The sequence below is a fragment of the Oncorhynchus keta genome, unplaced genomic scaffold, assembly GCF_023373465.1.
Source record: "Oncorhynchus keta strain PuntledgeMale-10-30-2019 unplaced genomic scaffold, Oket_V2 Un_contig_24616_pilon_pilon, whole genome shotgun sequence".
NCBI lineage: Eukaryota > Metazoa > Chordata > Actinopteri > Salmoniformes > Salmonidae > Oncorhynchus > Oncorhynchus keta.
In genome coordinates, this window is record NW_026284007.1 from 98,313 (window position 1) to 125,883 (window position 27,571).

Consider the following 27,571-nt stretch of genomic DNA (forward strand, 5'->3'; position numbering starts at 1 on the left):
GGAACAGGGCAGAGTAGGGAACGGGGCAGAGTATGGAATGGGGCAGAGTATGGAACTGGGTAGAGTAGGGAACGGGGTAGAGTAGGGAATGGGGCAGAGTATGGAACTGGGTAGAGTAGGGAACGGGGTAGAGTAGGGAATGGGGCAGAGTATGGAACGGGGCAGAGTATGGAACGGGGTAGAGTAGGGAACTAGAGGCTAGAGTAGGGAACGGGGTAGAGTAGGGAACGGGGAAGAGTATGGTACGGGGCAGAGTAGGGAACGGGCTAGAGTAGGGAACGGGGTAGAGTAGGGAACGGGGAAGAGTAGGGAACGGGGTAGAGTAGGGAACGGGGAAGAGTATGAAACGGGGCAGAGTAGGGAACTGGGTAGAGTAGGGAACGGGGAAGAGTATGGAACGGGGCAGAGTAGGGAACGGGCTAGAGTAGGGAACGGGCTAGAGTAGGGAACGGGGTAGAGTAGGGAACGGGGAAGAGTATGAAACGGGGCAGAGTAGGGAATGGGCTAGAGTAGGGAACGGGCTAGAGTGGGGAACGGGGTAGAGTAGGGAACGGGGCAGAGTATGGAACGGGGTAGAGTAGGGAGCAGGGTAGAGTAGGGAACGGGCTAGAGTAGGGAACGGGGTAGAGTAGGGTAGGGAACGGGGTAGAGTAGGGAACGGGGTAGAGTAGGGTAGGGAACGGGGTAGAGTAGGGTAGGGAACGAGGTAGAGTAGGGTAGGGAACGGGGTAGAGTAGGGTAGGGAACGGGGTAGAGTAGAGAATGGGGTAGAGTAGGGTAGGGAACGGGGTAGAGTAGGGTAGGGAACGGGGTAGAGTAGGGTAGGGAACAGGGTAGAGTAGGGACGGGTAGGGGAAGCCTCTCCAGATCAAACAGAGGACTGGCTGGTCAGTGGTTGGTTGAGCCTGGTCTGGGCTGTACAGCAGCATGAGTCCTGGCAGAGTGGTAGGGAGCCGCAGTCAGAGGCCCTAATGAAGAACAACACCTCCAACAGCCCTGGTAATTAACACAATCCCTGTCCCCCACCCTTTTCTCTCTCTCCCTCTCGTTACACCTCTATTGTCAGAGGTTCAGTACCAGTTCAGTACACGGACAACATGTCCCCATAATACTCAACTGTCTGTTTACGTTCTTAGGTAGCTCTCCTTTACCAAACACATTCACATTGCCACATTTCAGAGAACAGAAAGGTCCAGTGAGGTATTTGATATAATTAATAGGTAGTGGTGATGAATGGAATCATACCCCAGAGCTGCAACTAACAGACCTGCCCGTCCCCACGTTCATTGCAAAAAAGTGTAAGGTAAAATTACTTTAATGAACAAATGTTTTGCTGTCCGCTGAGTAGAATGATTAAAATATATATGACGTGGAACATGGAACTGTTGCCAGATTAAAACAATCTATTTCTCACTATCATTAGAAACAACACGAAATTGAAGACGCTTCACAAAGACACTGCCAGAGCACACCGATAATGTGATATTTTTTTCTCCAACCAACAAAATCTTCGGGCCGGCAATTTTCCAAATGAGAGACGGGGCTAATGATCTAGTGTTGGAACCTGCTGGCTGGAAATAATGAGGAGGGGAGATGGACGCTGTGAAGTTCAGAAGGGCGTGCTCGAAGTTTAACACCGACAAACTGCGGGGGAGAGGTCGAGAGGTCAGACAGAGGTGAGGGCGTGTGTGTGTAAAACGTGTGTGTGTGTAACGGTGTGCATGTGTGCAAATGACAATACTCTATATCAGCAAGCAATCAGGCCAACTGAGGAGGTATAGAGACAGAGAGAGACAGAGAGAGACAGAGAGAGCGAGAGAGAGTGAGAGAGACGGAGAGAGAGAGAGAGAGAGAGAGCGAGAGAGAGAGAGAGATACAGAGAGAGAGAGATACAGAGAGAGAGAGAGAGAGAGAGATAATTAACAAAAAATCAGAGCAAACTAGAATGCTATTTGGCTCTAAACAGAGAGTACACAGTGGCAGAATACCTGACCACTGTGACTGACCCAAACTTAAGGAAAGCTTTGACTATGTACGGACTCAGCGAGCATAGCCTTGCTATTGAGAAAGGCCGCCGTAGGCAGACATGGCTCTCAAGAGAAGACAGGCTATGTGCACATTGCCCACAAAATGAGGTGGAAACTGAGCTGCACTTCCTAACCTCCTGCCCAATGTATGACCATATTAGAGAAACATATTTGAAAACAAATCCAATTTTGAAAAACTCCCATATCTACTGGGTGAAATTCCACAGTGTGCCATCACAGCAGCAAGATTTGTGACCTGTTGCCACAAGAAAAGGGCAACCAGTGAAGAACAAACACCATTGTAAATATAACCCATATTTATGCTTGTTTATTTTCCCTTGTGTACTTTAACCATTTTTACAACACTGTATATATATATACACTGTATATATATATATACACAGTGCCTTGCGAAAGTATTCGGCCCCCTTTTTTTTGTGAAGAATCAACAACAAGTGGGACACAACCATGAAGTGGAACGACATTTATTGGATATTTCAAACTTTTTTAACAAATCAAAAACTGAAAAATTGGGCGTGCAAAAATTATTCAGCCCCCTGAAGTTAATACTTTGTAGCGCCACCTTTTGCTGCGATTACAGCTGTAAGTCGCTTGGGGTATGTCTCTATCAGTTTTGCACATCGAGAGACCATTCCCATTCCTCCTTACAAAACAGCTCGAGCTCAGTGAGGTTGGATGGAGAGCATTTGTGAACAGCAGTTTTCAGTTCTTTCCACAGATTCTCGATTGGATTCAGGTCTGGACTTTGACTTGGCCATTCTAACACCTGGATATGTTTATTTTTGAACCATTCCATTGTAGATTTTGCTTTATGTTTTGGATCATTGTCTTATTGGAAGACAAATCTCCGTCCCAGTCTCAGGTCTTTTGCAGACTCCATCAGGGTTTCTTCCAGAATGGTCCTGTATTTGGCTCCATCCATCTTCACATCAATTTTAACCATCTTCCCTGTCCCTGCTGAAGAAAAGCTGGCCAAAATCATGATGCTGCCACCACCATGTTTGACAGTGGGGATGGTGTGTTCAGGGTGATGGGCTGTGTTGCTTTTAAGCCAAACATAACGTTTGCATTGTTGCCAAAAAGTTCAATTTTGGTTTCATCTGACCAGAGCACCTTATTCCACATGTTTGGTGTGTCTCCCAGGTGGCTTGTGGCAAACTTTAAACAACAGTTTTTATGGATATCTTTAAGAAATGGCTTTCTTCTTGCCACTCTTCCATAAAGGCCAGATTTGTGCAATATACGACTGATAGTTGTCCTATGGACAGTCTCCCACCTCAGCTGTAGATCTCTGCAGTTCATCCAGAGTGATCATGGGCCTCTTGGCTGCATCTCTGATCAGTCTTCTCCTTGTATGAGCTGAAAGTTTAGAGGGACGGCCAGGTCTTAGATTTGCAGTGGTCTGATACTCCTTCCATTTCAATATTATCGCTTGCACAGTGCTCCTTGGGATGTTTAAAGCTTGGGAAAAAATGTTGTATTCAAATCCGGCTTTAAACTTCTTCACAACAGTATCTCGGACCTGCCTGGTGTGTTCCTTGTTCTTCATGATGCTCTCTGCGCTTTTAACGGACCTCTGAGACTATCACAGTGCAGGTGCATTTATATGGAGACTTGATTACACACAGGTGGGTTGTATTTATCATCATTAGTCATTTAGGTCAACATTGGATCATTCAGAGATCCTCACTGAACTTCTGGAGAGAGTTTGCTGCACTGAAATTAAAGGGGCTGAATAATTTTCGCGCCCAATTTTCCAGTTTTTGATTTGTTAAAAAGGTTTGAAATATCCAATAAATGTCGTTCCACTTCATGATTGTGTCCCACTTGTTGTTGATTCTTCACAAAAATACAGTTTTATATCTTTCTGTTTGAAGCCTGAAATGTGGCAAAAGGTCGCAAAGTTCAAGGGGCCGAATACTTTCGCAAGGCACTGTATATGTAATGTCTTTATTTGAAACTTCTGTATGTGTAATGTTTACTGTTAATTTTGATTGTTTATTTCACTTTTGTATATTATCTACCTCACTTGCTTTGGCAATGTTAACACGTTTCCCATGCCAATAAAGCCCCTTGAATTGAATTGAATTGAGAGAGAGAGACAGAGAGAGAGAGACGGAGAGAGAGAGAGAGAGAGAGAGAGAGAGAGAGAGAGAGACAGAGAGAGAGAGAGACAGAGAGAGAGAGAAAGAAAGAAAGAGAGAGAAAAGAGAGAGAGAGAAAGAGAGAGAAAGAAAGAGAGAGAGAAAGAGAGAGCGAGAGAGAGAGAGACACAGAGAGAGAGAGAGACAGAGAGAGAGAGAGACAGAGAAACAGAGAGAAAGAAAGAGAGAGAGAAAGAGAGAGACAGAGAGAGACACAGAGACAGAAAGAGAGAGAGAGACAGAGACAGAGAGAGAGAGAGAGAGAGAGAGAGAGAGAGAGAGGGAGAGAGAGAGAGAGAGAGAGAAAGAGAGAGAGAGAGAGAGAGAGAGAGAAAGAGAGAGAGAAAGAGAGGGGTGGGACTTACTTGTGTGTAGTGAGCTTCTTGTTGAGGTGTTTGAAGTAGGCCAGCTCGTTCCACACCGCATCGCTGTTCTCCTGGCGGAGCTGCCACGGCTCTGCCCGCTGCTGGGCCCTGCCCCTGGGCCTGCACACACACACACCAACACCAACACACACACACACCAACACCAACACACACACACACACAAAACCCAAAACCCAAAACCCAGGGGAGAACAGTTAGTATCATACCTAGCAGCCTATGGTCAATTCACATGGGGAGAACTGTTGTTATTTAGACATTTGTAGCCGTATTCAAATGAGTGGCCTTGACTTTGATACTTCAGTGGCAAATCAAGTGCACACACACAGTTGGTGTTAGTTAAATCCCTGGGCAGTGCCCGAGTGGCTAGGCTGAGGAGTGCAGAGGATTCCCAGTGTGCCGTGTAGATGTAAATAATGGCTAACACACACCCAAACCAGGCAATTCTAACACACACACACACACACACACACACACCTCACTTATGAATACTTAATGACACTCATACACGGCAGCGTGGCAGACACACACCCACCACCTATTTCCCCTCGGCCCCCCAGTATCCTCCACATCAATCAATCCCAGCCTACCCACCCTCCCATCACCATTCAACTCCAATCAGTCCTTCATTTCAACACTTCTGGTGCAAAGACACAGAGACAAAAAACCATCTAATAAAGAAGAAAATTAGAGAACACATTTTGTCTCTCTCTCTCTCTCTCTCTCTGTAATTTTCAATCAATCAAAGAAGGAGAGGAAATGGATTCCTTGGTAGGTGAAACCAGGGTTATATCTATATGGTCCAGGGTTTCTTTCCCGTGGTCATTATGGGCTATGTAGACGCCGCTCTGCCACTAATACCAGTTAAGACCCGTTCCTGGGAGTGGGAAGGCAACGGGAGGAACAGAACTTTTTTTTCATTTGATACCGCTAATGCCCCTGTGAGCAATTTGGAGCCCTTTAACTTGTGGTACGGTGCCGACTGTGCGGTGATGTAGTGTGTCTGAGTTGTCCTGTGACCCCGGGTTTCTTTCCCGAGAGCAAAGACTCTCTCTCTGATACAGAGGGATCACTGGAACTTCCCACAACAAAACGTAGACACCGAGGCGTATTCTATATGTATTCTAATGGTGAGTGGGGAGAGTATTGCGATGCAAAGTGCATTTCTCTACACTGTGTGTTGTATGCAGGAGCGAGCCCCTACAGCCTGCCGTCCTGTGGATCTGACCAGACAGACCTGCTACCAGGGATATGGATGGAACGCTGATCTTGTCTGCTCCTTTAAGCAATATTGTAATTGAGGTAGCCTAGCAGTTAAGAGCGTTGGGCCAGTAACAGAAAGGTTGCTGGTTCGAATCCTCGAGCCAACTAGGTGAAAAATCTGTCGATGTGCCCTTGAGCAATGCACTTAACCTTAATTACTCCTGTAAGCTGCTCTGGATAAGAGCATCTGCTAAAAGACTAAAGGGTAAATATGTAAATGATTCACACCGTCTTCTGATAGGCCGAGAGGAGCGTTTAGATCTTCAGGGAGTGCCAAGGAGGCAGCGACTAGGAGTCCATTTTGGATCCAGCACCAGTCCAGCCCTCAGTGCTTCCCCCCAGCAGTCAACTAGTTTCCGTTATTAAGCAGCGAGGAAACAGAAATTGGAGAGCACTTTATTCACAGAGAAGACTCTCCGGCTAATTGCTTTTAATTCGAGGGGAATCTGTTTACGGGCGCAACTTTGATCAGACTGCAGACGTTTTAATAACCTTTCATTTATTTACTCATCCCATCATCCCAGTCTGATTAAAACTTTCTTCTCTCTAATATAAATAAGAAGTTGGGTTTTTTCTGCTCTTTTATTCTGTTTGGGCGCGTCTGGTGGTAATCATGAATGACAGTGCTGTTTCTCCGGAGTGGCCCAGCCCGGCCATGTGTCGGCTGCATGCTGATGAGGATAGAGAGAGTCCAGGGCCTGCAGCTGTGCTCTGATTCGCTGGTAGTTACCCTACTTCCTACTTCCTGTTCCAGTGTCCACAACACCCACACACACTGGCTGTCTGAAATGGAACGATATTCTCAAAATAGTGCACTACTTTTAACCAGAGCCTGAACTATAGGGAATAGGGTGCCATTTGTGAAACAGCCACTGCACATCAACCCAGACCCATAGAGCACCAATAATAACTGAGTCACTCAATAAGTGACTCTCCTGAGAGAGAAACAAGAGGAGTGTGAGGGTGGCAGCAGCAACATGCTGAAGAGGAAGCACAAACTAATGCTACTAATGCTAATGGTTTCACCTGTCATAATGGGGGGGTCTATTCAATTTAAACTCCAGAACAGAATAAGAGGCAGGTAGAGGTGGTCTTCAGTCTAACACACAAAGGGAGGGCATAAAAGAAGCCCCTCCCCACCCCCACCACTTTCCCCGAAAACAATCAACACAGCGTGGAGGCAACTGGGAAATCCCTAACAAGCCCAAAATGCAATGAGAGTCAACGTTTTCCCCCCTGACTTGTTAGGCCTGATTCCACGGCTCTAACAGGGGTAGTGTTTAAGTGGTTTCTCTATTGTCTCCCCGTTCAGACTGGCATTACCCCCACTGGGTTTGGGACTATTTAAGGATGGATATGAGGGGTTAACCCATCCAAGTGAATGCCAACGATCATAAGGCTGAGGGGCTGCCTGGGTGGCGCCATCAAAGGCTGAGGATGAAAAGGGCAAAGCTGCATATCGTGTCAATTCTGTCTCCTGTCAAATGATGATGCCAATATGCAGGTGACAGGTCAGTCTGATGGCGTACTGGTTGATTGTGTCTTATGAGTCACCAATTCCCTGTTTGCAACAAAACTGCTTTATAACATTTAAAATTGTACCTTTTTAATATGACTTATTGCCACAAGAGGTTACAAACTGAGAAAAATATCAGACAGACCTTTTTTTCCCCTGCTAGCAAAGTGTGCCCTCGTTTTCATCAAGATCCTCCAACAAGGAGACAACCACACACACCACACTTTCTTGATAACCTGCTAAAATGTACAGACGGGCACAAATGGTGTTGTTTCCAAGTGATGCTCTCTTCGTTCTCTCTGTCTGTCACACGCTCTCTCTGTCTGCCTGTCTTTGTTCCGTGCTGCGCTGAGCTGCTCCTAGCCGAACGGCGGGGAGGTGGTGGATGGTGAATACCCGCGCGCTCTACTTTCACACGGCCTCACGTTGCAGCCGCTGTTTTCTTTAATTAACCCGGGGAGAAAACAGCTGACAGGGTCAACACGTCGGTCCCGTGTGGATACCAACCCCACATACGCTTCCATTAGTTAGTGTTTTAAAAGGTTCTCCTCGCTGCCTGAAGCTTTGGGGGAGGAAGTCAGAAAGAGGGAGAACGTGTGTGTGTCACGTTAATGACATTTGCCGCCACGTTGCCCTCTTTGTGTGAAAACCCCGTGGTTTTAATCTAGATCAAACCAAGGGGATCGGAAGAGGAAATCACCCCCTCTCCACCTCGTCCCCCGTCCCTCCCCAGGAGTTTCTCAGACACCCTGTCCCCTTTATAACGGACACCTTCAGCCTCCTGCCCTCAAGTCCTAATTGATGCCAGGGGAAGGAGAGAGAGAGACAGAGAGAGAAACAAAGACACGCACAGCGACTCAAACGCTAAGCAACGAAATTGATTCGCTTAAAACCCGTGAAGCTTTTTCAAAGGTAAAGGTGTAATCCTCCCACACAGTAGGTCAGGTGATGACATGTAACATAAAGAGTAAAGGTCATGGGAGTATTTGAGAGAGTTTCAGTTGGGTTCTGATGTGTTCCAGAGGGTTCAGAAGGGCTTAACGAAAGAAAGAGGAGTTACGTGCCTTTAAACACTCCCCAAGGCAAGTTCATATTAACTCCAGGCTAAAGGGAACGGATTGCGACATGGTTTGAGCTGATAAATTCCAGGATTTTTTAGAAAGTCTGTGCTAGCTTGGTTACACATACCTAATAGTTCCTGGAATAATGTGAAAAGACAGAGCACGTCTCTGGTCGGCACCACTATGTGGAAGTGTGACACCTGCCACTCTATACCAGAACGTCAGTCTGCCGCTGTGTGGAAGTGTGTCACCTGCCACTCTATACCAGAACGTCAGTCTGCCGCTGGGTGGAAGTGTGTCACCTGCCACTCAATACCAGAACGTCAGTCTGCCGCTGGGTGGAAGTGTGTCACCTGCCACTCTACACCAGAACGTCAGTCTGCCGCTGGGTGGAAGTGTCACCTGCCACTCTACACCAGAACGTCAGTCTGCCGCTGGGTGGAAGTGTGTCACCTGCCACTCTATACCAGAACGTCAGTCTGCCGCTGGGTGGAAGTGTCACCTACCACTCTAAACCAGAACGTCGGTCTGCCTCAGGGTGGAAGTGTGTCACCTGCCACTCAATACCAGAACGTCAGTCTGCCGCTGGGTGGAAGTGTGTCACCTGCCACTCTATACCAGAACGTCAGTCTGCCGCTGGGTGGAAGTGTGTCACCTGCCACTCTATACCAGAACGTCAGTCTGCAGCTGGGTGGAAGTGTCACCTGCCACTCTAAACCAGAACGTCAGTCTGCCTCAGGGTAGAAGTGTGTCACCTGCCACTCAATACCAGAACGTCAGTCTGCCGCTGGGTGGAAGTGTGTCACCTGCCACTCTACACCAGAACGTCGGTCTGCCGCTGGGTGGAAGTGTGTCACCTGCCACTCTACACCAGAACGTCGGTCTGCCGCTGGGTGGAAGTGTGTCACCTGCCACTCAATACCAGAAAGTCTGTCGCTGGGTGGAAGTGTGTCAGTCTACCAGTCGTCTGGGTGGAAGTGTGTCACCTGCCACTCAATACCAGAACGTCAGTCTGCCGCTGGGTGGAAGTGTGTCACCTGCCACTCAATACCAGAACGTCAGTCTGCCGCTGGGTGGAAGTGTGTCACCTGCCACTCAATACCAGAACGTCAGTCTGCCGCTGGGTGGAAGTGTGTCACCTGCCACTCAATACCAGAACGTCAGTCTGCCGCTGGGTGGAAGTGTGTCACCTGCCACTCAATACCAGAACGTCAGTCTGTCTGCCTGCCACTCTACACCAGGGTGGAAGTGTGTCACCTGCCACTCTATACCAGAACGTCAGTCTGCCTCTGGGTGGAAGTGTCACCTGCCACTCTACACCAGAACGTCTCGGTCTGCCGCTGGGTGGAAGTGTGTCACCTGCCACTCTATACCAGAACGTCAGTCTGCCTCTGGGTGGAAGTGTCACCTGTCTACACCAGAACGTCGGTCTGTGGAAGTGTGTCACCTGCCACTCTACACCAGAAAGTCTGCCTCTGGGTGGAAGTGTCACCTCTACACCAGAACGTCGTCTGCCGCTGGGTGGAAGTGTGTCACCTGCCACTCAATACCAGAACGTCAGTCTGCCGCTGGGTGGAAGTGTGTCACCTGCCACTCAATACCAGAACGTCAGTCTGCCGCTGGGTGGAAGTGTGTCACCTGCCACTCAATACCAGAACGTCAGTCTGTCGCTGGGTGGAAGTGTGTCACCTGCCACTCAATACCAGAACGTCAGTCTGCCGCTGGGTGGAAGTGTGTCACCTGCCACTCAATACCAGAACGTCAGTCTGGGTGGAAGTGTGTCACCTGCCACTCAATACCAGAACGTCAGTCTGCCGCTGGGTGGAAGTGTGTGCCACTCTACACCAAAACGTCGGTCACCAGCCACTCAATACCAGAACGTCAGTCTGTCTGGGTGGAAGTGTGTCACCTGCCACAATACCAGAACGTCAGTCTGCTGGGTGGAAGTGTGTCACCTGCCACTCAATACCAGAACGTCAGTCTGCCGCTGGGTGGAAGTGTGTCACCTGCCACTCAATACCAGAACGTCAGTCTGTCGCTGGGTGGAAGTGTGTCACCTGCCACTCAATACCAGAACGTCAGTCTGCCGCTGGGTGGAAGTGTGTCACCTGCCACTCAATACCAGAACGTCAGTCTGCCGCTGGGTGGAAGTGTGTCACCTGCCACTCAATACCAGAACGTCAGTCTGCCGCTGGGTGGAAGTGTGTCACCTGCCACTCTACCACCAGTCTGCCGCTGGGTGGAAGTGTGTCACCTGCCACTCCAATACCAGAACGCCAGTCTGCCGCTGGGTGGAAGTGTGTCACCTGCCACTACACCAATACCAGAACGTGGGTGGAAGTGTGTCTGCCACTCGATGGGTGGAAGTGTGTCACCTGCCACTCTACACCAGAACGTCGGTCTGCCGCTGGGTGGAAGTGTGTCACCTGCCACTCAATACCAGAACGTCAGTCTGTCGATGGGTGGAAGTGTGTCACCTGCCACTCTACACCAGAACGTCGGTCTGCCGCTGGGTGGAAGTGTGTCACCTGCCACTCAATACCAGAACGTCAGTCTGTCGATGGGTGGAAGTGTGTCACCTGCCACTCTACACCAGAACATCGGTCTGCCGCTGGGTGGAAGTGTCACCTGTCACCAGAACGCCAGTCTGTCTGGAAGTGTGTCACCTGCCACTCCAGAACGTCTGCCGCTGGGTGGAAGTCTGCCTCTGGGTGGAAGTGTCACCTGCCACTCTATACCAGAACATCGGTCTGCCGCTGGGTGGAAGTGTGTCACCTGCCACTCTATACCAGAACGTCAGTCTGCCGCTGGGTGGAAGTGTGTCACCTGCCACTCTACACCAGAACGTCGGTCTGCCTCAGGGTAGAAGTGTGTCACCTGCCACTCTATACCAGAACGTCGATCTGCCTCTGGGTAGAAGTGTGTCACCTGCCACTCAATACCAGAACGTCGGTCTGCCTCTGGGTAGAATTGTGTCACCTGCCACTCTACACCAGAACGTCGGTCTGCCTCAGGGTAGAAGTGTGTCACCTGCCACTCAATACCAGAACGTCGGTCTGCCTCTGGGTGGAAGTGTCACCTGCCACTCTACACCAGAACGTCGGTCTGCCTCAGGGTAGAAGTGTGTCACCTGCCACTCAATACCAGAACGTCGGTCTGCCTCTGGGTAGAATTGTGTCACCTGCCACTCTACACCAGAACGTCAGTCTGCCTCTGGGTAGAAGTGTGTCACCTGCCACTCAATACCAGAACGTCAGTCTGCCGCTGGGTGGAATTGTGTCACCTGCCACTCAATACCAGAACGTCAGTCTGCCGCTGGGTAGAAGTGTGTCACCTGCCACTCTACACCAGAACGTCGGTCTGCCTCTGGGTAGAAGTGTGTCACCTGCCACTCTATACCAGAACGTCAGTCTGCCGCTGGGTGGAAGTGTCACCTGCCACTCTATACCAGAACGTCAGTCTGCCGCTGGGTGGAAGTGTCACCTGCCACTCTACACCAGAACGTCGGTCTGCCTCTGGGTAGAAGTGTGTCACCTGCCACTCTATACCAGAACGTCAGTCTGCCTCTGGGTGGAAGTGTGTCACCTGCCACTCTACACCAGAACCAGTCTGCCGCTGGGTAGAAGTGTCACCTGCCACTCTACACCAGAACGTCAGTCTGCCTCTGGGTAGAAGTGTGTCACCTGCCACTCTATACCAGAACGTCAGTCTGCCTCTGGGTGGAAGTGTGTCACCTGCCACTCTACACCAGAACGTCAGTCTGCCGCTGGGTAGAAGTGTCACCTGCCACTCTACACCAGAACGTCAGTCTGCCTCTGGGTAGAAGTGTGTCACCTGCCACTCTACACCAGAAAGTCAGTCTGCCGCTGGGTGGAAGTGTCACCTGCCACTCTACACCAGAACGTCGGTCTGCCTCAGGGTAGAAGTGTGTCACCTGCCACTCTACACCAGAACGTCGGTCTGCCTCTGGGTAGAATTGTGTCACCTGCCACTCTATACCAGAACGTCGGTCTGCCTCTGGGTAGAATTGTGTCACCTGCCACTCTACACCAGAACGTCGGTCTGCCTCTGGGTGGAAGTGTGTCACCTGCCACTCTACACCAGAACGTCGGTCTGAGGCTGGGTGGAATTGTGTCACCTGCCACTCTATACCAGAACGTCGGTCTGCCTCTGGGTAGAATTGTGTCACCTGCCACTCTACACCAGAACGTTGGTCTGCCGCTGGGTGGAAGTGGTACCATAGAAATAGAATTCTACTTCTAGTAGGGTACTCACCGGCCCTGTGCGTCCTCCACCTCTCGGAGCTGGTCTTTGACCGTCCGGTAGTTGGTCTGGACGAGACGCAGGCGCTCGTGGCGTTTCTCATGGGCCCTCCGCAGCTCCTCGTTCTCGTCCGTCTGCCGGCCAGAGACATACAGGAGGTTACGTTACACAATGTGGCCACTTCACACATGCACTGCACAGGGAAATCAAATGATGTCACTGAAATGTGAAGCCGGTCGGGGGTTGGGAGTGATGACAAATCTGAAATGATAGAATGACTTAAATCTTACATTGAGAGCAGCGTATTTCCAAAAGATAGAAAATGTACCTAGAAATAGTGTAAATAATTTAATTACTGACAGTGTCAGTCTAGTACGGAACTGTACACCAGTGGAGGCTGGCGAGAGGAGCTATAGGAGGATGGGATCATTGTAATGGCTGGTATGGAATAAATGGAACGATATGAAACACATGGAAACATTGTTTGACTCTGGCCCCTTCATTCCTTTCCAGCCATTACAATGAGTCCTCCTGTAGCTCGTCCCACCAGCCTCCACTGCTGTACACCCCCCCAGGTCAGATATAACTCTTGTTACTGTAACATGTAACTATAACAAATATGTTCTCCATTACTGAGGAAGCATCACCTCTCTCTGACATTGCAGTTCCTCTCCTTCTCTCTGACAAGTGTTCCTCCAGCATCCGAGGTTCGTTACAGGTACAACATTAATATGGTCAAGTCAACCGGGAGAGAGAGCACTTTGAACCTTCTTCACACTACCCTTCCCCCTGTCATTGACTGGGGTCACCACCCAATTGGGGCGGCAATGACTGACAATTTAAAAAAAGAAAAGATTACAACGTGGGACTTTCAGGGGAGAGAAGGAGGAGAACATCTAGATGTTCCTGACAGGAACGCCTCTGCTATTCTGACCTTAACAGAGTGGGAGAAGAAAACACTTTAAAACAGGCAGGCTCAGGCTCGGGAGGGAGAAGAGGAGGAAAGATGAGAGAGACAGAAAGAGAGAAAGAATAAGAGAGAGAGAGAAAGAGAAAGAGAAAGGGAGCAGAGCAGGTTTCTGCTTGAGTGGCCAGGCAGGGCTGGGGAGACTTCTCGTCGAGCGCCTTTTGAAGGGAAGAGCTTGTTTACTGCTGATATGACACGGCTGCCCTGCAGAGAGGGAAATGTGAGCTCTGAACCCTGTTATTATTAACAAGGACAAAGAGAACAGAGAGGAGCGGGAGCGGCAGCACACACATGGACGCACACACACACACACACACACACACACACACACACACACACACACACACACACACACACACACACACACACACACACACACACACACACACACACACACACACACACACACACACACACACACACACTCAGAGACAGGCACACACACACACACTTTCTCTCACACTCCACCGATGTGACAAGTATGGATTTTTGTGTACTGGTGAGAGATATTCACAGAGGACATCCGTTACACGGGCTGCTTTTACAACACAAAGCCCCCAAACAAACGCAGCCTGGGTTTCTGCCTCTAATGAAAGGAAATAGAGAACCCACACACACACACACACAGAGACAGAGTCCTGACTGATTGATTGCAGAGGGGCTCTGGTCGGAGTGGCAGGGCATTAGCCACATCATTGCTTCCCAGGCCCCTTAGAGCTCCCACTGGGCCCCGGCCCCAACCCTGGTCATCACAGATCACACTTCAACCCCACCACCAGCAATCAATACTCCACAACACAACACACAGCCTGCTCTGGGTACACTGGTCCCAGACCCTAATCATCCAGCATGTATGTTCTCAAGCTGAAAAATAATTTGGTGTCTCTCAGACCTCAGAGAGAGACCGTGCTGTTGTTTACTTGTCTTGGAAGTGGCAAGTTTGTACAAAAAAAAAATGAAATAAATAAAAACGGTTTGTTAGGATCCCCTACTGTTCTGTCCAATTCAGCATTTAACTGATAAAATCACACTGGGTACACAGTATAAATTGTGTTCCCAATATAATGGGGTCAGTGACATCCACTGGGCGCACATTTGTTTTACTATCTTTGTGGGGACCAAACAATTGATTCCCATTCAAAATCCTATTTTCCCTAAACCCAAACCCCTATTCCTATTTCTAAACCTAACCCTAAACCTAACCCCTATTCCTAAACCTAACTCCTAACCCTAAACCTAACCCCTATTCCTAAACCTAACTCCTAACCCTAAACCTAACCCCTATTCCTAAACCTAACTCCTAACCCTAAACCTAACCCCTATTCCTAAACCTAACTCCTAACCCTAACTGTAACCCTAAACCTAACTCCTATTCCTAAACCTAACTCCTAACCCTAACTGTAGCCCTAAACCTAACCCCTAAGACTAAACCAGCCTTTTTCCTTGTGGGGACCGGCGAAATGGCCCTACATGTGCAAATGTTCCTTGTTTTTACTATCCTTGTGAGGACTTCTGGTCCCCACAGGGACAGTAAAACCAAAAACACACAACTCTGTTAAACGCCCCTCAGTCCGCACTACAGACATGTAAATGGTCCCATTAAATAACACAGCCATGCGTATCATGAGCCATTAGCATCAGGCTGAGTGTCTGTCTAGTATGTGATGTAATAGGGACACTTTAGACCTGACACCAAAATAACTGCTAATATCCCTGGCTGAGTAAAGAGACATGACCTCCATATATCTCTAGTGGACGAGGGGGAGAGCGAGAGAGAGAGAGACAGAGACAGAGACAGAGACAGAGAGAGACATCAAGAGAGAGCGACATTGAGAGAGAGAGCGAGAGAGAGAGCGAGAGAAAGAGACAGACGAAGACAGACAGAGAGAGAGACAGAGAGAGACAGAGATACAGAGACAGACAGAGAGAGAGAGGGAGAGAGACAGAGACAGACAGAGAGAGAGAGGGAGAGAGAGAGACAGACACAGAGAGAGAGACAGAGAGAGAGACAGAGAAAGAGAGAGAAAGAGAGACAGAGAGAAAGAAAGAGACAGAGAGACAGAGACATCGAGAGACAGAGACATAGAGAGACAGAGAGAGGGAGAGAGACAGAGACAGACAGAGAGACATCAAGAGAGAGAGAGAGAGAGAGAGAGAGACAGAGACAGAGAGACAGACAGAGAGAAAGAGGATTTTCCAGAGAAGATCCAGATTTCAGGGAATTAGACCAAAGTTCTCAATAGGTACAAAATATATAGAGTACTGCACACACTACAATTACTTTAAAAATAAGCTCAACTGGACACCTTAATGAGGCAGTGAATGAACTAAGAGAGAAAGCATGCAGGCCATTCTACACCATTAAAAACTAATTCAAATTGAAATACCTAGTCAAATTTGGCTAAAACTAATTGAATGTATCAATGAACCAATTGCACTTCATGCCAAAACAAGATTTCACCAAATGGGATAAACATTGAAACCCGGCATGCAGAGTTTTGTAAGATTCTCCTACATGTCCAGAGGAAGCTTTGGAAACATCTCAAATACAGTGACCCCCTCTCATGTCATTACCAAGCCCTGCAATGCCAAGAGCTGAGCAAAGAAAAAAGTCCCCTCATCCAGCTGGTCCTGGGGCTGAGTTACCTAACCTGTTCTACTAACACACTGAAGCCTCAGGACCAGAACATCCAATCAATGAGAATAAAACAAATTACAACACAGTCAAAACAAAACTACATTTCTTATTGGGAAACACAAGCACAAAGCAAAATGCAGTGCTATCTGGCTCCCTGTAGAGGAAAGGCTGTGCAACCACTGCCCCACAGCAGAACCTGAGACAGAGCTGCATTTCCTGACAAAATGTCAAAAATATAAAACAATTAGAGAGTTTTATTTCCCCCAAATTTGAAAAACTTTTTCAAGGTTTCAAAGACCTCTCTGATGAGAGTAGGCTGCCCATCCTGTTGGGGGAGGACGCAGAGAGCTGTGGGTTGGCAGCAGACTACATTGCTGCCTGCCATAAGATGAGGGACAGTGTCTGACAGACCAATCAACCTGCACATGTCCTCTACTGTATACTTGTTGTTATTGTTCAATGTATGGTTATTTTGACCCTTGGTTATTGTTGTTACTGTTGACAAGTTGATCATTTTGATTCTTATTATTTTAATATTGTAAATCTCCAAAGTAAGCTTTGGCAATATGTACATTGTTACGTCATGCCAATAAAGCAAACTGAATTGAAATGGAAAAGTTGAGAGAGCGAGAGGAAAGAAAAGAAAGACAAGGAAGAAGAGAACAGAGACGAAGAGAGAAATAAGAGGGGAGAAATAATAATAGCACAAGAGAGGAATAAAAAGGAGAGAGAGAGAGAGAGACCGCAGAACAGAGGAGAGTGTGAAGGTTAAAAGAGCGATGGAGCTGATTGGTTTATGGGGAGAGTCCAAGTCCTGCCGCATCCTCTCCTCTCCTGCTGCTTCATTGCCCACACAGACGCTCAGCGGTCGTGTGTATCAGTGTGTGTGTGTGTCAGTGTGTGTATGTATCAGTGTATGTGTGTGAGTGTGTGGCACACCGTTAGGAAAGGTCAGAGAGGAAGCAGTCGGTAACAGCGGTGCAATTGAGCCCCTTAGAGACCATCAGCCTTCCCCGACGCTGGACCACAGAGAGAGACAGAGAGAGAGAGAGTCTGCTATCCCCTCCACTCACCTCTTATCAGGAGCAATTCACCCTGCTGGCCTCTCCAACACACAGCAATCATATTGCACAGATACTGTATCCACCGGCTGGTCTTGAAATACTATAAAGCCATACTCTGTTGTTACAAAACCAAAGACGGTCATCATTTTTAAGAGTCGAGACTGAGAATGTCACAGGTTGAGACAAGTCTGACACACAATACCCAGACACTGACGTGTGGTTGAAAGCTGGAGGCAGTCAGTCTGAACATACATGTGGGAGTCAGTCACTCTGCTGCAGCAGCCAGCCAGCCAGTGACATCTTCATCTCCTTTTCAGAGCCATTACTACCTCTCTGAGTGGTGATTACAGACGGTCATAATTGAGCCATCAGGAGAAGGCACTGATGAGAGGGGGGAATCAGGGGGCTGGCTGGGCCTCTGAGGGGAGATGGGAGATGGGAGGCAAGGGACCCACGCAGGCAGATGCGTGACAGCGCTCCCTCGTCCTATCGGTGCGTTAGCTCTCAGTAGTAGCGTGTCGTGGCTGGCGGCAGAGCAGTGACATTCACATGACGGCCTGTCTGTCTCTGAATGGGGCTGATGATGACAATGAGGTCATATCAATACACACAGGAAACAGAACACAGGTACCTCTCACCTGGACCCACACTACTCAATGTGCTGGAAAGCATTAGGAGGGGGGAGAGAGAGGAGAGACAAGGGAGTAGAGAGAGAGGAAATGGGGAGAGAACAGGGGAAAAGAGAATAGAAAGAATTAAGACTAAAGAGACAGGAAGGAGGGAATTCAAAATAAAGAGAAAATTAGACAGAGAGAGAAACAGACAAAGAGAGAGAGAGGCAAACAGAGAGAGAGGCAAACAGAGAGAGAGGCAAACAGAGAGAGCGAGACAGCAAGAAAGACAGACAGAGAGAAAGAGAGAGAGCAAGAGAGATAGAGAGAGCAAGAGAGAGAGAGAGACCGAGAGACAGACAGAGAGACAGAGCTGCATTTCCTATTACACTGTGAGAAATTCTCAGAACTAAGAGAATATTCCTTTCCCAAAATTATAATTCAAAACAAAAAAATTAACTATAAAATATGAAGAAAAAATCAAATATTTATTGGGTGAAAAGCCAAGATGTGCAGTTTTGGCAGCCAAATATGTGTCCTCCTGCCACAACCTGAGGGACAGCCAGTGAAAAGTGCAATGTAATGTCGATAATATTTCCCATCTTGTTTTGTTTTGTCTTTCTTTCATACCATGTCACGTGTCTACTCAGTCACAGTTGTAGTTGATGTTAACGGTAATCCCATGTCCACTACTACTATTATTATTGCTGTTGGTCCCACCATTTATTTATAAATAAATATATATATATATATATATATATAGTGGGGCAAAAAAGTATTTAGTCAGCCACCAATTGTGCAGGTTCTACCACTTAAAAAGATGAGAGAGGCCTGTAATTTTCATCATAGGTACACTTCAACTATGACAGACAAAGTGAGGGAAAAAAATCTAGAAAATCACATTGTAGGATTTTTAATGAATTTATTTGCAAATGGTGGAAAATAAGTATTTGGTCAATAACAAAAGTTTCTCAATACTTTGTTATATACCCTTTGTTGGCAATGACAGAGGTCAAACGTTTTCTGTAAGTCTTCACAAGGTTTTCACACACTGTTGCTGGTATTTTGGCCCATTCCTCCATGCAGATCTCCTCGAGAGCAGTGACGTTTTGGGGCTGTTGCTGGGCAACACGAACTTTCAACTCCCTCCAAAGATTTTCTATGGGGTTGAGATCTGGAGACTGGCTAGACCACTCCAGGACCTTGAAATGCTTCTTACAAAGCCACTCCTTTGTTGCCCGGGCGGTGTGTTTGGGATAATTGTCATGCTGAAAGACCCAGCCACGTTTCATCTTCAATGCCCTTGCTGATGGAAGAAGGTTTTCACTCAAAATCTCACGATACATGGCCCCATTCATTCTTTCCTTTACACAGATCAGTCGTCCTGGTCCCTTTGCAGAAAAACAGCCCCAAAGCATGATGTTTCCACCCCCATGCTTCCCAGTAGGTGTGGTGTTCTTTGGATGCAACTCAGCATTCTTTGTCCTCCAAACACAACGAGTTGAGTTTTTACCAAAAAGTTATATTTTTTTCATCTTTGACATTCTGTCATCTTCTTCTGGATCATCCAAATGCTCTCTAGCAAACTTACAGGCCGGGACATGTACTTTTTAAGTAGGGAGACACTCTGGCACTGCAGGATTTGAGTCCCTGGCGGCATAGTATGTTACTGATGGTAGGCTTTTGGTCCCTGCTCTCTGCAGGCCATTCACTAGGTCCCCCGTGTGGTTCTGGGATTTTTGCTCACCGTTATGTGATCATTTTGACCCCACGGGGTGAGATCTTGTTAAGATCGAGGGAGATTATCAGTGGTCTTGTATGTCTTCATTTCCTAATAATTGCTCCCACAGGTGATTTCTTCTAACCAAGATGCTTACCTATTGCAGATTCAGTCGTCCCAGGCTGGTGCAGGTCTACAATTTTGTCAGCTCTTTGGTCTTGGCCATAGTGTGACTGTTTGAGGTTGTGGACAGGTGTCTTTTATACTGATAACAAGTTCAAACAGGGGCCATTAATACAAGTAACGAGTGGAGGACAGAGGAGCCTCTTAAAGAAGAAGTTACAGGTCTGTGAGAGCCAGAAATCTTGCTTGTTTGTAATTGACCAAATACTTATTTTCCACCATAAGGTCATAAAAAATCCTCATGTTTTTTTTCATTTCCACTCCTCTTTTGACTGTCATAGCTGAAGTGTACCTATGATGAAAATTACAGGCCTCTCTCATCCTGGGAGAGCTGCACAATTGGTGGCTGACTAAATACTGGGGTATATATATCATTCAATATATTTTGTTAAATTATTATTATTATTATTTTATATATATGTATACTTGAACTTGCCAAACTTGCCATGTCAATAAAGTCAATTGAATTGAACTTGAGTAGCATCAAGAGACAGAGACAGAGAGAGACAAAGAGAGAGACAGAGAACGAGCTGTAGTGAAGGTCAGTGAGGTTTGTACCTTCAGTCTGAGCAGCTCCTCCAGGTCATGAATGTTCTTTTCCACTTTTCCTGACTCCACGTCGCCGGGGAAGACATACAGATGCACTCTGGGGGATGTAGTCATTCAATCAGAAGCAAGTAAGAACACACGGCCGCCGCTTCAGCAGGCTTTAGCATCACATTACAGAGACAACTAGTGCTCAATTAACAGCTGCACAACGGCTGTGTGAATACCAATAACACATTATATATGTTCATTTCACTTTTCCCTTACGTGAAGTCATACAGATACACACACACACAAGCAAGTAGGAACACACCGGCCGAACACACCACACACACACACACACACACATCATCTCTCCCCTCACACACACATACCATCTCTCCCCTCACACACACATACCAAGACAAAAAAAAGACAAAAAACCAATCAGGGTACCAGAGGAATAAGGAAGCATCCCTCCACACACTGCACCACACGGAGCTCCAAAGGTTTCTCTCGCCACTGGCTAATGAGTATGTTCATTTACATGTACACTGTTTCTTTGACTGTAATGACGTCCCATTAGGGGACACTAAAGGGCTATAGATTCCAGGCTGCGCCGGGCTTCATTACCAAAAGGTGGGCAGTGGGGCCCCTTTAATTGCTCTATGAGGACCCCGAGGTTACACTTGATAGGACAACTGGCTGGGAGAAACTACTGGGGGGAGAAAAAAGAAAGCTGCTCTCTTGCTCCTCCTTGAGAACAAGAAGCACTCTCCGGTCCTGCTGTGTGTGTCTGTGTGTGTGTGTGTGTGTGTCTTTTCTTTAAAAATAAATAAAGAAGCTATGGGAACAATATGCTGTTGGAATATGGAAACAGGAAGATGAGGATAGGAGCCCCTGTGGTGGGAGTGTTGAGCGGAACAGATGGCGGCTAAAATATGCAATGTGACTAAATGCGCCGATGCTTCTTTAGTCTGGAGATTCGGCGGTAGCAAGAGTTTATAGGGAGGACGGAGGGATGGCATGTTGGCTGACCCAAAAGGACAAAGTGACATTGAAAGGCAACCAGAGGCCTTGTGCAAACTAGATCTATTAAAGCTTTACAACGGTTCTCATTTGAACCTCACTGAGTTTACCAAACATTAGAAACACCTTCCTAATAGTGAGTTGCACCCCCTTTGCCCTCAGAACAGACTCAATTCGTCAGGGCATGGACTCTACAAGGTGTCCAAAGCTGTTCCACAGGGATGCTGGCCCATGATGACTCCAATGCTTCCCACAGTTGTGTCAAGTTGGCTGGATGTCCTTTGTGTGGTGGACCATTCTGGATACACAAGGGAAACTGTTGAATGTGAAAAACTCAGCAGCGTTGCAATTCTTGAAACAAACTGGTGTGCCTGGCACCTACTATCATACCCCGTTCAAAGGTGCTTAAATATTTTGTCTTGCCCATTCACTCACTGAATGGCACACATACACAATCCATGTCTCAATTGTCTCAAGGCTTAAACTCCTTCTTTAACCGGTCTCCTCCCCTTCATCTACACCGATTGAAGTGGAATTAACAAGTGACATCAACAAGGGATCATAGCTTTCACCTGGATTCACCTGGTCTATGTCATGGAAAGAGCAGGTGTTCTTAATGTTTTGTACACTCAGTGTGTACTGCTGTGACAAATACTTTCCTCCTGGGTGTCAACGATCTTCAATTCAATATTTTTTTAAATGTACACTCCAAAAACAAACGTATACTAACAACAACTTACAGACACCTACAAACAATGACTACATCTCATCTGGCCAGACCCACATGCTCACACCCCCATCCTTAGACGATTGCAATACAGTCTGCTTTCTCTATGATTTGCTTGACCTTCACTTCACTGCATCCAGAAAATGAGTAGATAAAGCATGTCTGGTTGGAGGGGTGTATGCTGGGTTAAGAACATTCAGAAATATCTTCCAATACACATTGCCTGTGAGCATCAGAGCCCCTCACACCCCCAACCCTAGAGCCTGTGTTTAGACTCTGTGTTTAGACTCTGTGTTTAGACTCTGTGTTTAGACTCTGTGTTTAGACGCTGTGTTTAGACTCTGTGTTTAGACGCTGTGTTTAGACTGTGCCGCAGGCTACTGTTGACCGGAGTGACCCTGGTGCCACAGTGCTCTCCACCAGCAGTCCTGACTGTGGACACACAAGGCAGGTGTCAGCCCTTCTGCCATCTCTGTTCCAGCTCTGTCTTAATTACCTCTATGGTTAGTCATTAGTAGATGGATCTGCATATTACTGACGTTTTGGCTTTGCTGGCATCGCTCTGTGTGTGTGTGTGTGTATGTAGGGGGGTATAATGTGTGTGTGTGCAGTATAGAGTGTGTGTAGGGGGTATAGTGTGTGTGTAGGGGAGTATAGAGTGTGTGTAGGGGGTATAGTGTGTGTGTAGGGGGGTATAGTGTGTGTGTAGGGGGGTATAGTGTGTGTGTAGGGGGGTATAGAGTGTGTATAGGGGAGTATAGAGTGTGTGTAGGGGGTATAGTGTGTGTGTAGGGGGGTATAGTGTGTGTGTAGGGGGGTATAGAGTGTGTGTAGGGGGTATAGAGTGTGTATAGGGGAGTATAGTGTGTGTGTAGGGGGGTATAGTGTGTGTGTGTAGGGGGGTATAGAGTGTGTGTGTAGGGGGTATAGAGTGTGTGTGTGTGTAGGGGGGTATAGAGTGTGTGTAGGGGGTATAGTGTGTGTGTAGGGGGGTATGGTGTGTGTAGGGGGGTTAGAGTGTGTTTAGGGGGGTATAGAGTGTGTGTAGGGGGGTATAGAGTGTGTGTAGGGGGTATAGAGTGTGTTTAGGGGGTATAGAGTGTGTGTAGGGGGTATAGAGTGTGTGTAGGGGGTATAGAGTGTGTGTAGGGGGTATAGTGTGTGTGTGTAGGGGGTATAGTGTGTGTGTAGGGGGTATAGAGTGTGTGTGTAGGGGGGTATAGAGTGTGTGTAGGGGGGTATAGAGTGTGTGTAGGGGGGTATAGAGTGTGTGTAGGGGGTATAGAGTGTGTGTAGGGGGGTATAGAGTATGTGTAGGGGGGTATAGAGTGTGTGTAGGGGGTATAGAGTGTGTGTAGGGGGGTATAGAGTGTGTATAGGGGGTATAGAGTGTGTGTAGGGGGGTATAGAGTGTGTGTAGGGGAGTATAGAGTGTGTGTAGGGGGTATAGAGTGTGTGTAGGGGGGTATAGAGTATGTGTAGGGGGGTATAGAGTGTGTGTAGGGGGTATAGAGTGTGTGTAGGGGGGGTATAGAGTGTGTATAGGGGCTATGTGTGGAATGATCATATCTGATCAAGCACTAATCATAAGAGGTTTGAATTATCTTTCAGGTGTTATCAAACCATATACCCTTCATCAAAACCCAAATAAAGCTGGAGACAGAAATTCCACCTGGACTGAAATGTAAGTCTGACAATATTCATGTTTGTGGGGTCAGCTGGACAACATCCATTTGCATCACGTGTAAAAGTCACACAACACAGAGTGAACAGACAGTGAAGGACTGGACAGAGGGACACACAGTGATCGATGAAAGGCTGTGGGTGCAGATGCTCCTCTCCTCCAGTTGGACAGCCCGTCTGCCGTCTGTCCTGCAACAGGTCCAGATGAAAATGTGTGTGTGTGTGTGTGTGTGTGTGTGTGTGTGTGTGTGTGCGTGCGTGCGTGCGTACTACGAAACGACTTGTTATGGAGGAACACGCCGTTATCTCTTTAATGCTGGGCCAGCCACAACTCATGCCCGAGCCATCGAGACACACACACACACACACACACACACACACACACACACACACACACACACACACACACACACACACACACACACACACACACACACACACACACACACACACACACACACACACACACAGCCTGAGGAAAAAACAAAAAAGGCGTATGCGTAAGGAAGATGAAGATGTGCCGTCATCTCGTCTCGACAGCTGGCTAGGGGCCACGACCTGCCTGTGCCATGCACCCCGTAATGGCTCCACAAACAGATAGAGAGAGAGAGAGAGAGAGAGAGAGAGAGAGAGAGAGAGAGAGAGAGAGAGAAAAGAGAGAGATGCGTTACCAGAAGGAGAGAGTGCGAGAAATAAAAGTATGTTATTTCCTGAACGGTTGATGACCCCAGCTCCACGTTGGAGAGGCACTCCATAGACCCCCCTCCTCACCCCTCCCTCCACTCTCTCCATCTCCCTGTGAGTGGAGAGAGAGACTGGTGGGGTCACACTGTCATCAATGGAGTTCTTTATGATGGCAGCACCGTGTCATGTGTGTAGCAGCGCCAGCCAGGGCTCTCAAAGCACGACTTGTTCAGGACCCGGGTGATGTGAATGGGATATATTGTAAGCCACACACAAACACGCGCCCCCACACACACCCACAGCTATATGGGCCATTCAAAGACCCACTCGGTGCTTTTCAGGATGCAAAAAAGCAACAGGTACTAAAAGGTTTTAAAAGGGACATTAAGAGACATTAAGAGACATTAAGAGGAGCAGGGAAGAACCAGGAGAGAGTGTTGTACATAAACTAACACACAAGACATGCTAAAGTACAGCCCCTATAATGGTTTGACTGATATGGACTGGAGGCTGGAGGGAAAGTGACAACAACAAAAAAACAGTGTGATGTGGGCAGAGCGGCTGAAGGTTGTGTGTGAACGCTGGCCAGCGCGTGAGTGTGTCAGGGTCACTATTTCCTCCAGCGTCAGATCAGATAAGGTTCTAGGGCCAGGCACCTGTCCAGGTGGAACGGAGAAGAGAGGGCCGGACTAATGGAATGTCTGTGTCATCTCTGTAGCTGGGTGTTAACACCACCCACCCAGGTGTGTAACGGGAGACTCCTCTGGCAGACAGGATAGAGACAGACTGGTACAGCTGGGCCCGTCATGGTGCTGTATGCTGTTTGACCCTCTCTCTAAAGAGATGTCAAGGATGTTTTGGCCTGTATTCATGTTAAAAAGCCTAAGTGGAAGCAAAAGTGACATGTATTTTTTTTGCTGCCTACAAAGTCCTTTATCAATGTGTGTCTGTATGGCAGATTTGGAGTGTTATCTAAAAACATATTAGTCAAAATAGTGAGTGGTTGGAACTTGAACGATCGGAAGCCTAATGTGGTAAATCAGCCAGTGCCTGAGCCCCAGGCATGCATGAAACCCACAGCACACGCCGGCCCGGGGAGGAGGGGGGGTAGGACTACGGCTGCCAGAGAATGGATCAAATTAATCACATGATTCCCATGATTCGCTGTAACTTGCCCTTGTCTCCCCAGTAGCCGTCTCCTACTGGACTGGGGTGAGTCTCTGAGGTGACTGGGGTAGTGTGTGTGTGTGTGTGTGTGTGTGTGTGTGTGTGTGTGTGTGTGTGTGTGTGTGTGTGTGTGTGTGTGTGTGTGTGTGTGTGTGTGTGTGTGTGTGTGTGTGTGTGTGTCTGCATAGTAGCTGACCCACCTGCCGTCTCCCAGTGTGTTGGCCCCTGGAGGGCTGAGGGCCAGCGATGTGTCTGGGGGCCCCGGGGCTCCTGTGGGACCGGGCTACAGGTTGAGGGTGGGGCCTCCTCTCCACTGAGTTCCTGATCTGGAGAGTCATACAGAGTCTGCTCCTGTGAAAGGCCAAGCACATCCACATGATCCACCTCACTAGACCCAGATATTCAGATAAGGTCACAAGAAAAACAGTATTTTACAATAGCATTACAGACTACGTAGGAGGACCCAGCAGCCTCTGGGAAATGACAAAGGTGAAAGTTGTATTTTGGGAACCAATTATTAGTATTTATATATAGATATATGGGATCCAATTAAAACATTCCAGCTTATGATTTGAATTTGAGAGAAGAAAAATAATTGTGTGAAAAAAACATGAAAAGTTCAAACTAATCCTCAACTAAACCCTGATCTTAGACTTGAGCCTGACCTTGTACCTGTACCTAAAGCTTGAAGGTTGTGCAGTAAACATCCAGACGCATGTAAGCTGGGAGCTGGAAGCTCCAACGAGGAGGGGACAGCGGTCTGAACTCAACTCCAGGTGTGAGAGACGTTCCCTATCTATTTATCACCACCTACCAGCCCAGTCAATTAACGCTCCCCAACACACGGCAACCCCCCACACACACACACACACCACAGGACCACCGAAACAAAGCGGGGAGACAAGGGTGAACGGGAGTGTCTGTGAGCGTGTGCAGGAGGCCAGGCCCCACAGCCGCCCAGAGAGGATGATGGATGGACAGACGCCACTGGCCAGATTGTCCCCTTAGTGTGATGGGAGAGGGAGGGTAGGAAGGGGGGGGGTTCAGACTTATTATTGGGGTGAGAAGTGTGACATTGAGGAACATGTTCATAATATAGACGTTTAGAGAAGCCCATCTATACAGACGCTTGTTTATTCTATTTGTTTGTACCGGTCCCTGTCCCTAGTCTAATACCATAATAATCATACGCTGCAACCCCAACTACGTTGCCAGTACTTCTAGAAGTGTACAAGGTAAGCTGTTACTGTAGCTACTGTAACATCAATACTTCCTGTTACCTAGCAGGGTACTGTAATCCAGTTCTTTATGTGACCTCAAAGAAAGCCTTATCTTGTCCCCACTTTTCTCCTCGTCATGTGTTTTACCTCATATGGCCAGTGTGTGTGTGTGTGTGCGTAGATAAGGACAGTCCTCGGGGGCAGTGGTTTATATGCAGAGCCTGCCTGGGCTTTCTTTGTCATACACAATTAATGATGAGGAACATGGTCTTAACATAACAGGCAGGTGGAACACACACACACACGACCTTAACATATGCAACCATACTGTGCGTTGCCACCTCTCCCCTCATCCTTGACGACCCTATATAAAAAGGTGAGCAGTAAATAATGCATTGAGCTAGCCAGAGAGTGCTACACCTACCACTTCCTTCTATACCTACCACTTCCTTCTATACCTACCACGTCCTTCAATATCTACCACTTCCTTCTAAACCTACCACGTCCTTCTATACCTACCCCTTCCTTCAATATCTACCACTTCCTTCTATACCTACCACTTCCTTCTATACCTACCACTTCCTTCTATACCTACCACTTCCTTCTACACCTACCACTTCCTTCTATACCTACCACTTCCTTCTATACCTACCACTTCCTTCTATACCTACCACT

At 47.8% G+C, this 27,571-nt stretch overlaps 1 protein-coding gene across 1 annotated transcript in view; it reads right to left on the reverse strand.

The window, feature by feature from the left end:
* Positions 1–20,524, reverse strand: part of LOC127922111 (centlein-like) — a 108,994-nt gene extending 88,470 nt beyond the window's left edge. Inside the window, exons 1-3 of the mRNA XM_052505780.1 lie at positions 20,420–20,524; positions 12,691–12,812; positions 4,558–4,677 (exon numbers count right to left, since the gene is read on the reverse strand). Coding sequence (XP_052361740.1) covers positions 4,558–4,677; positions 12,691–12,812; positions 20,420–20,524 — 347 coding nt within the window. The remainder of the gene's footprint in view (positions 1–4,557; positions 4,678–12,690; positions 12,813–20,419) is intronic.
* Between the last annotated feature and the right edge of the window lie 7,047 nt (positions 20,525–27,571).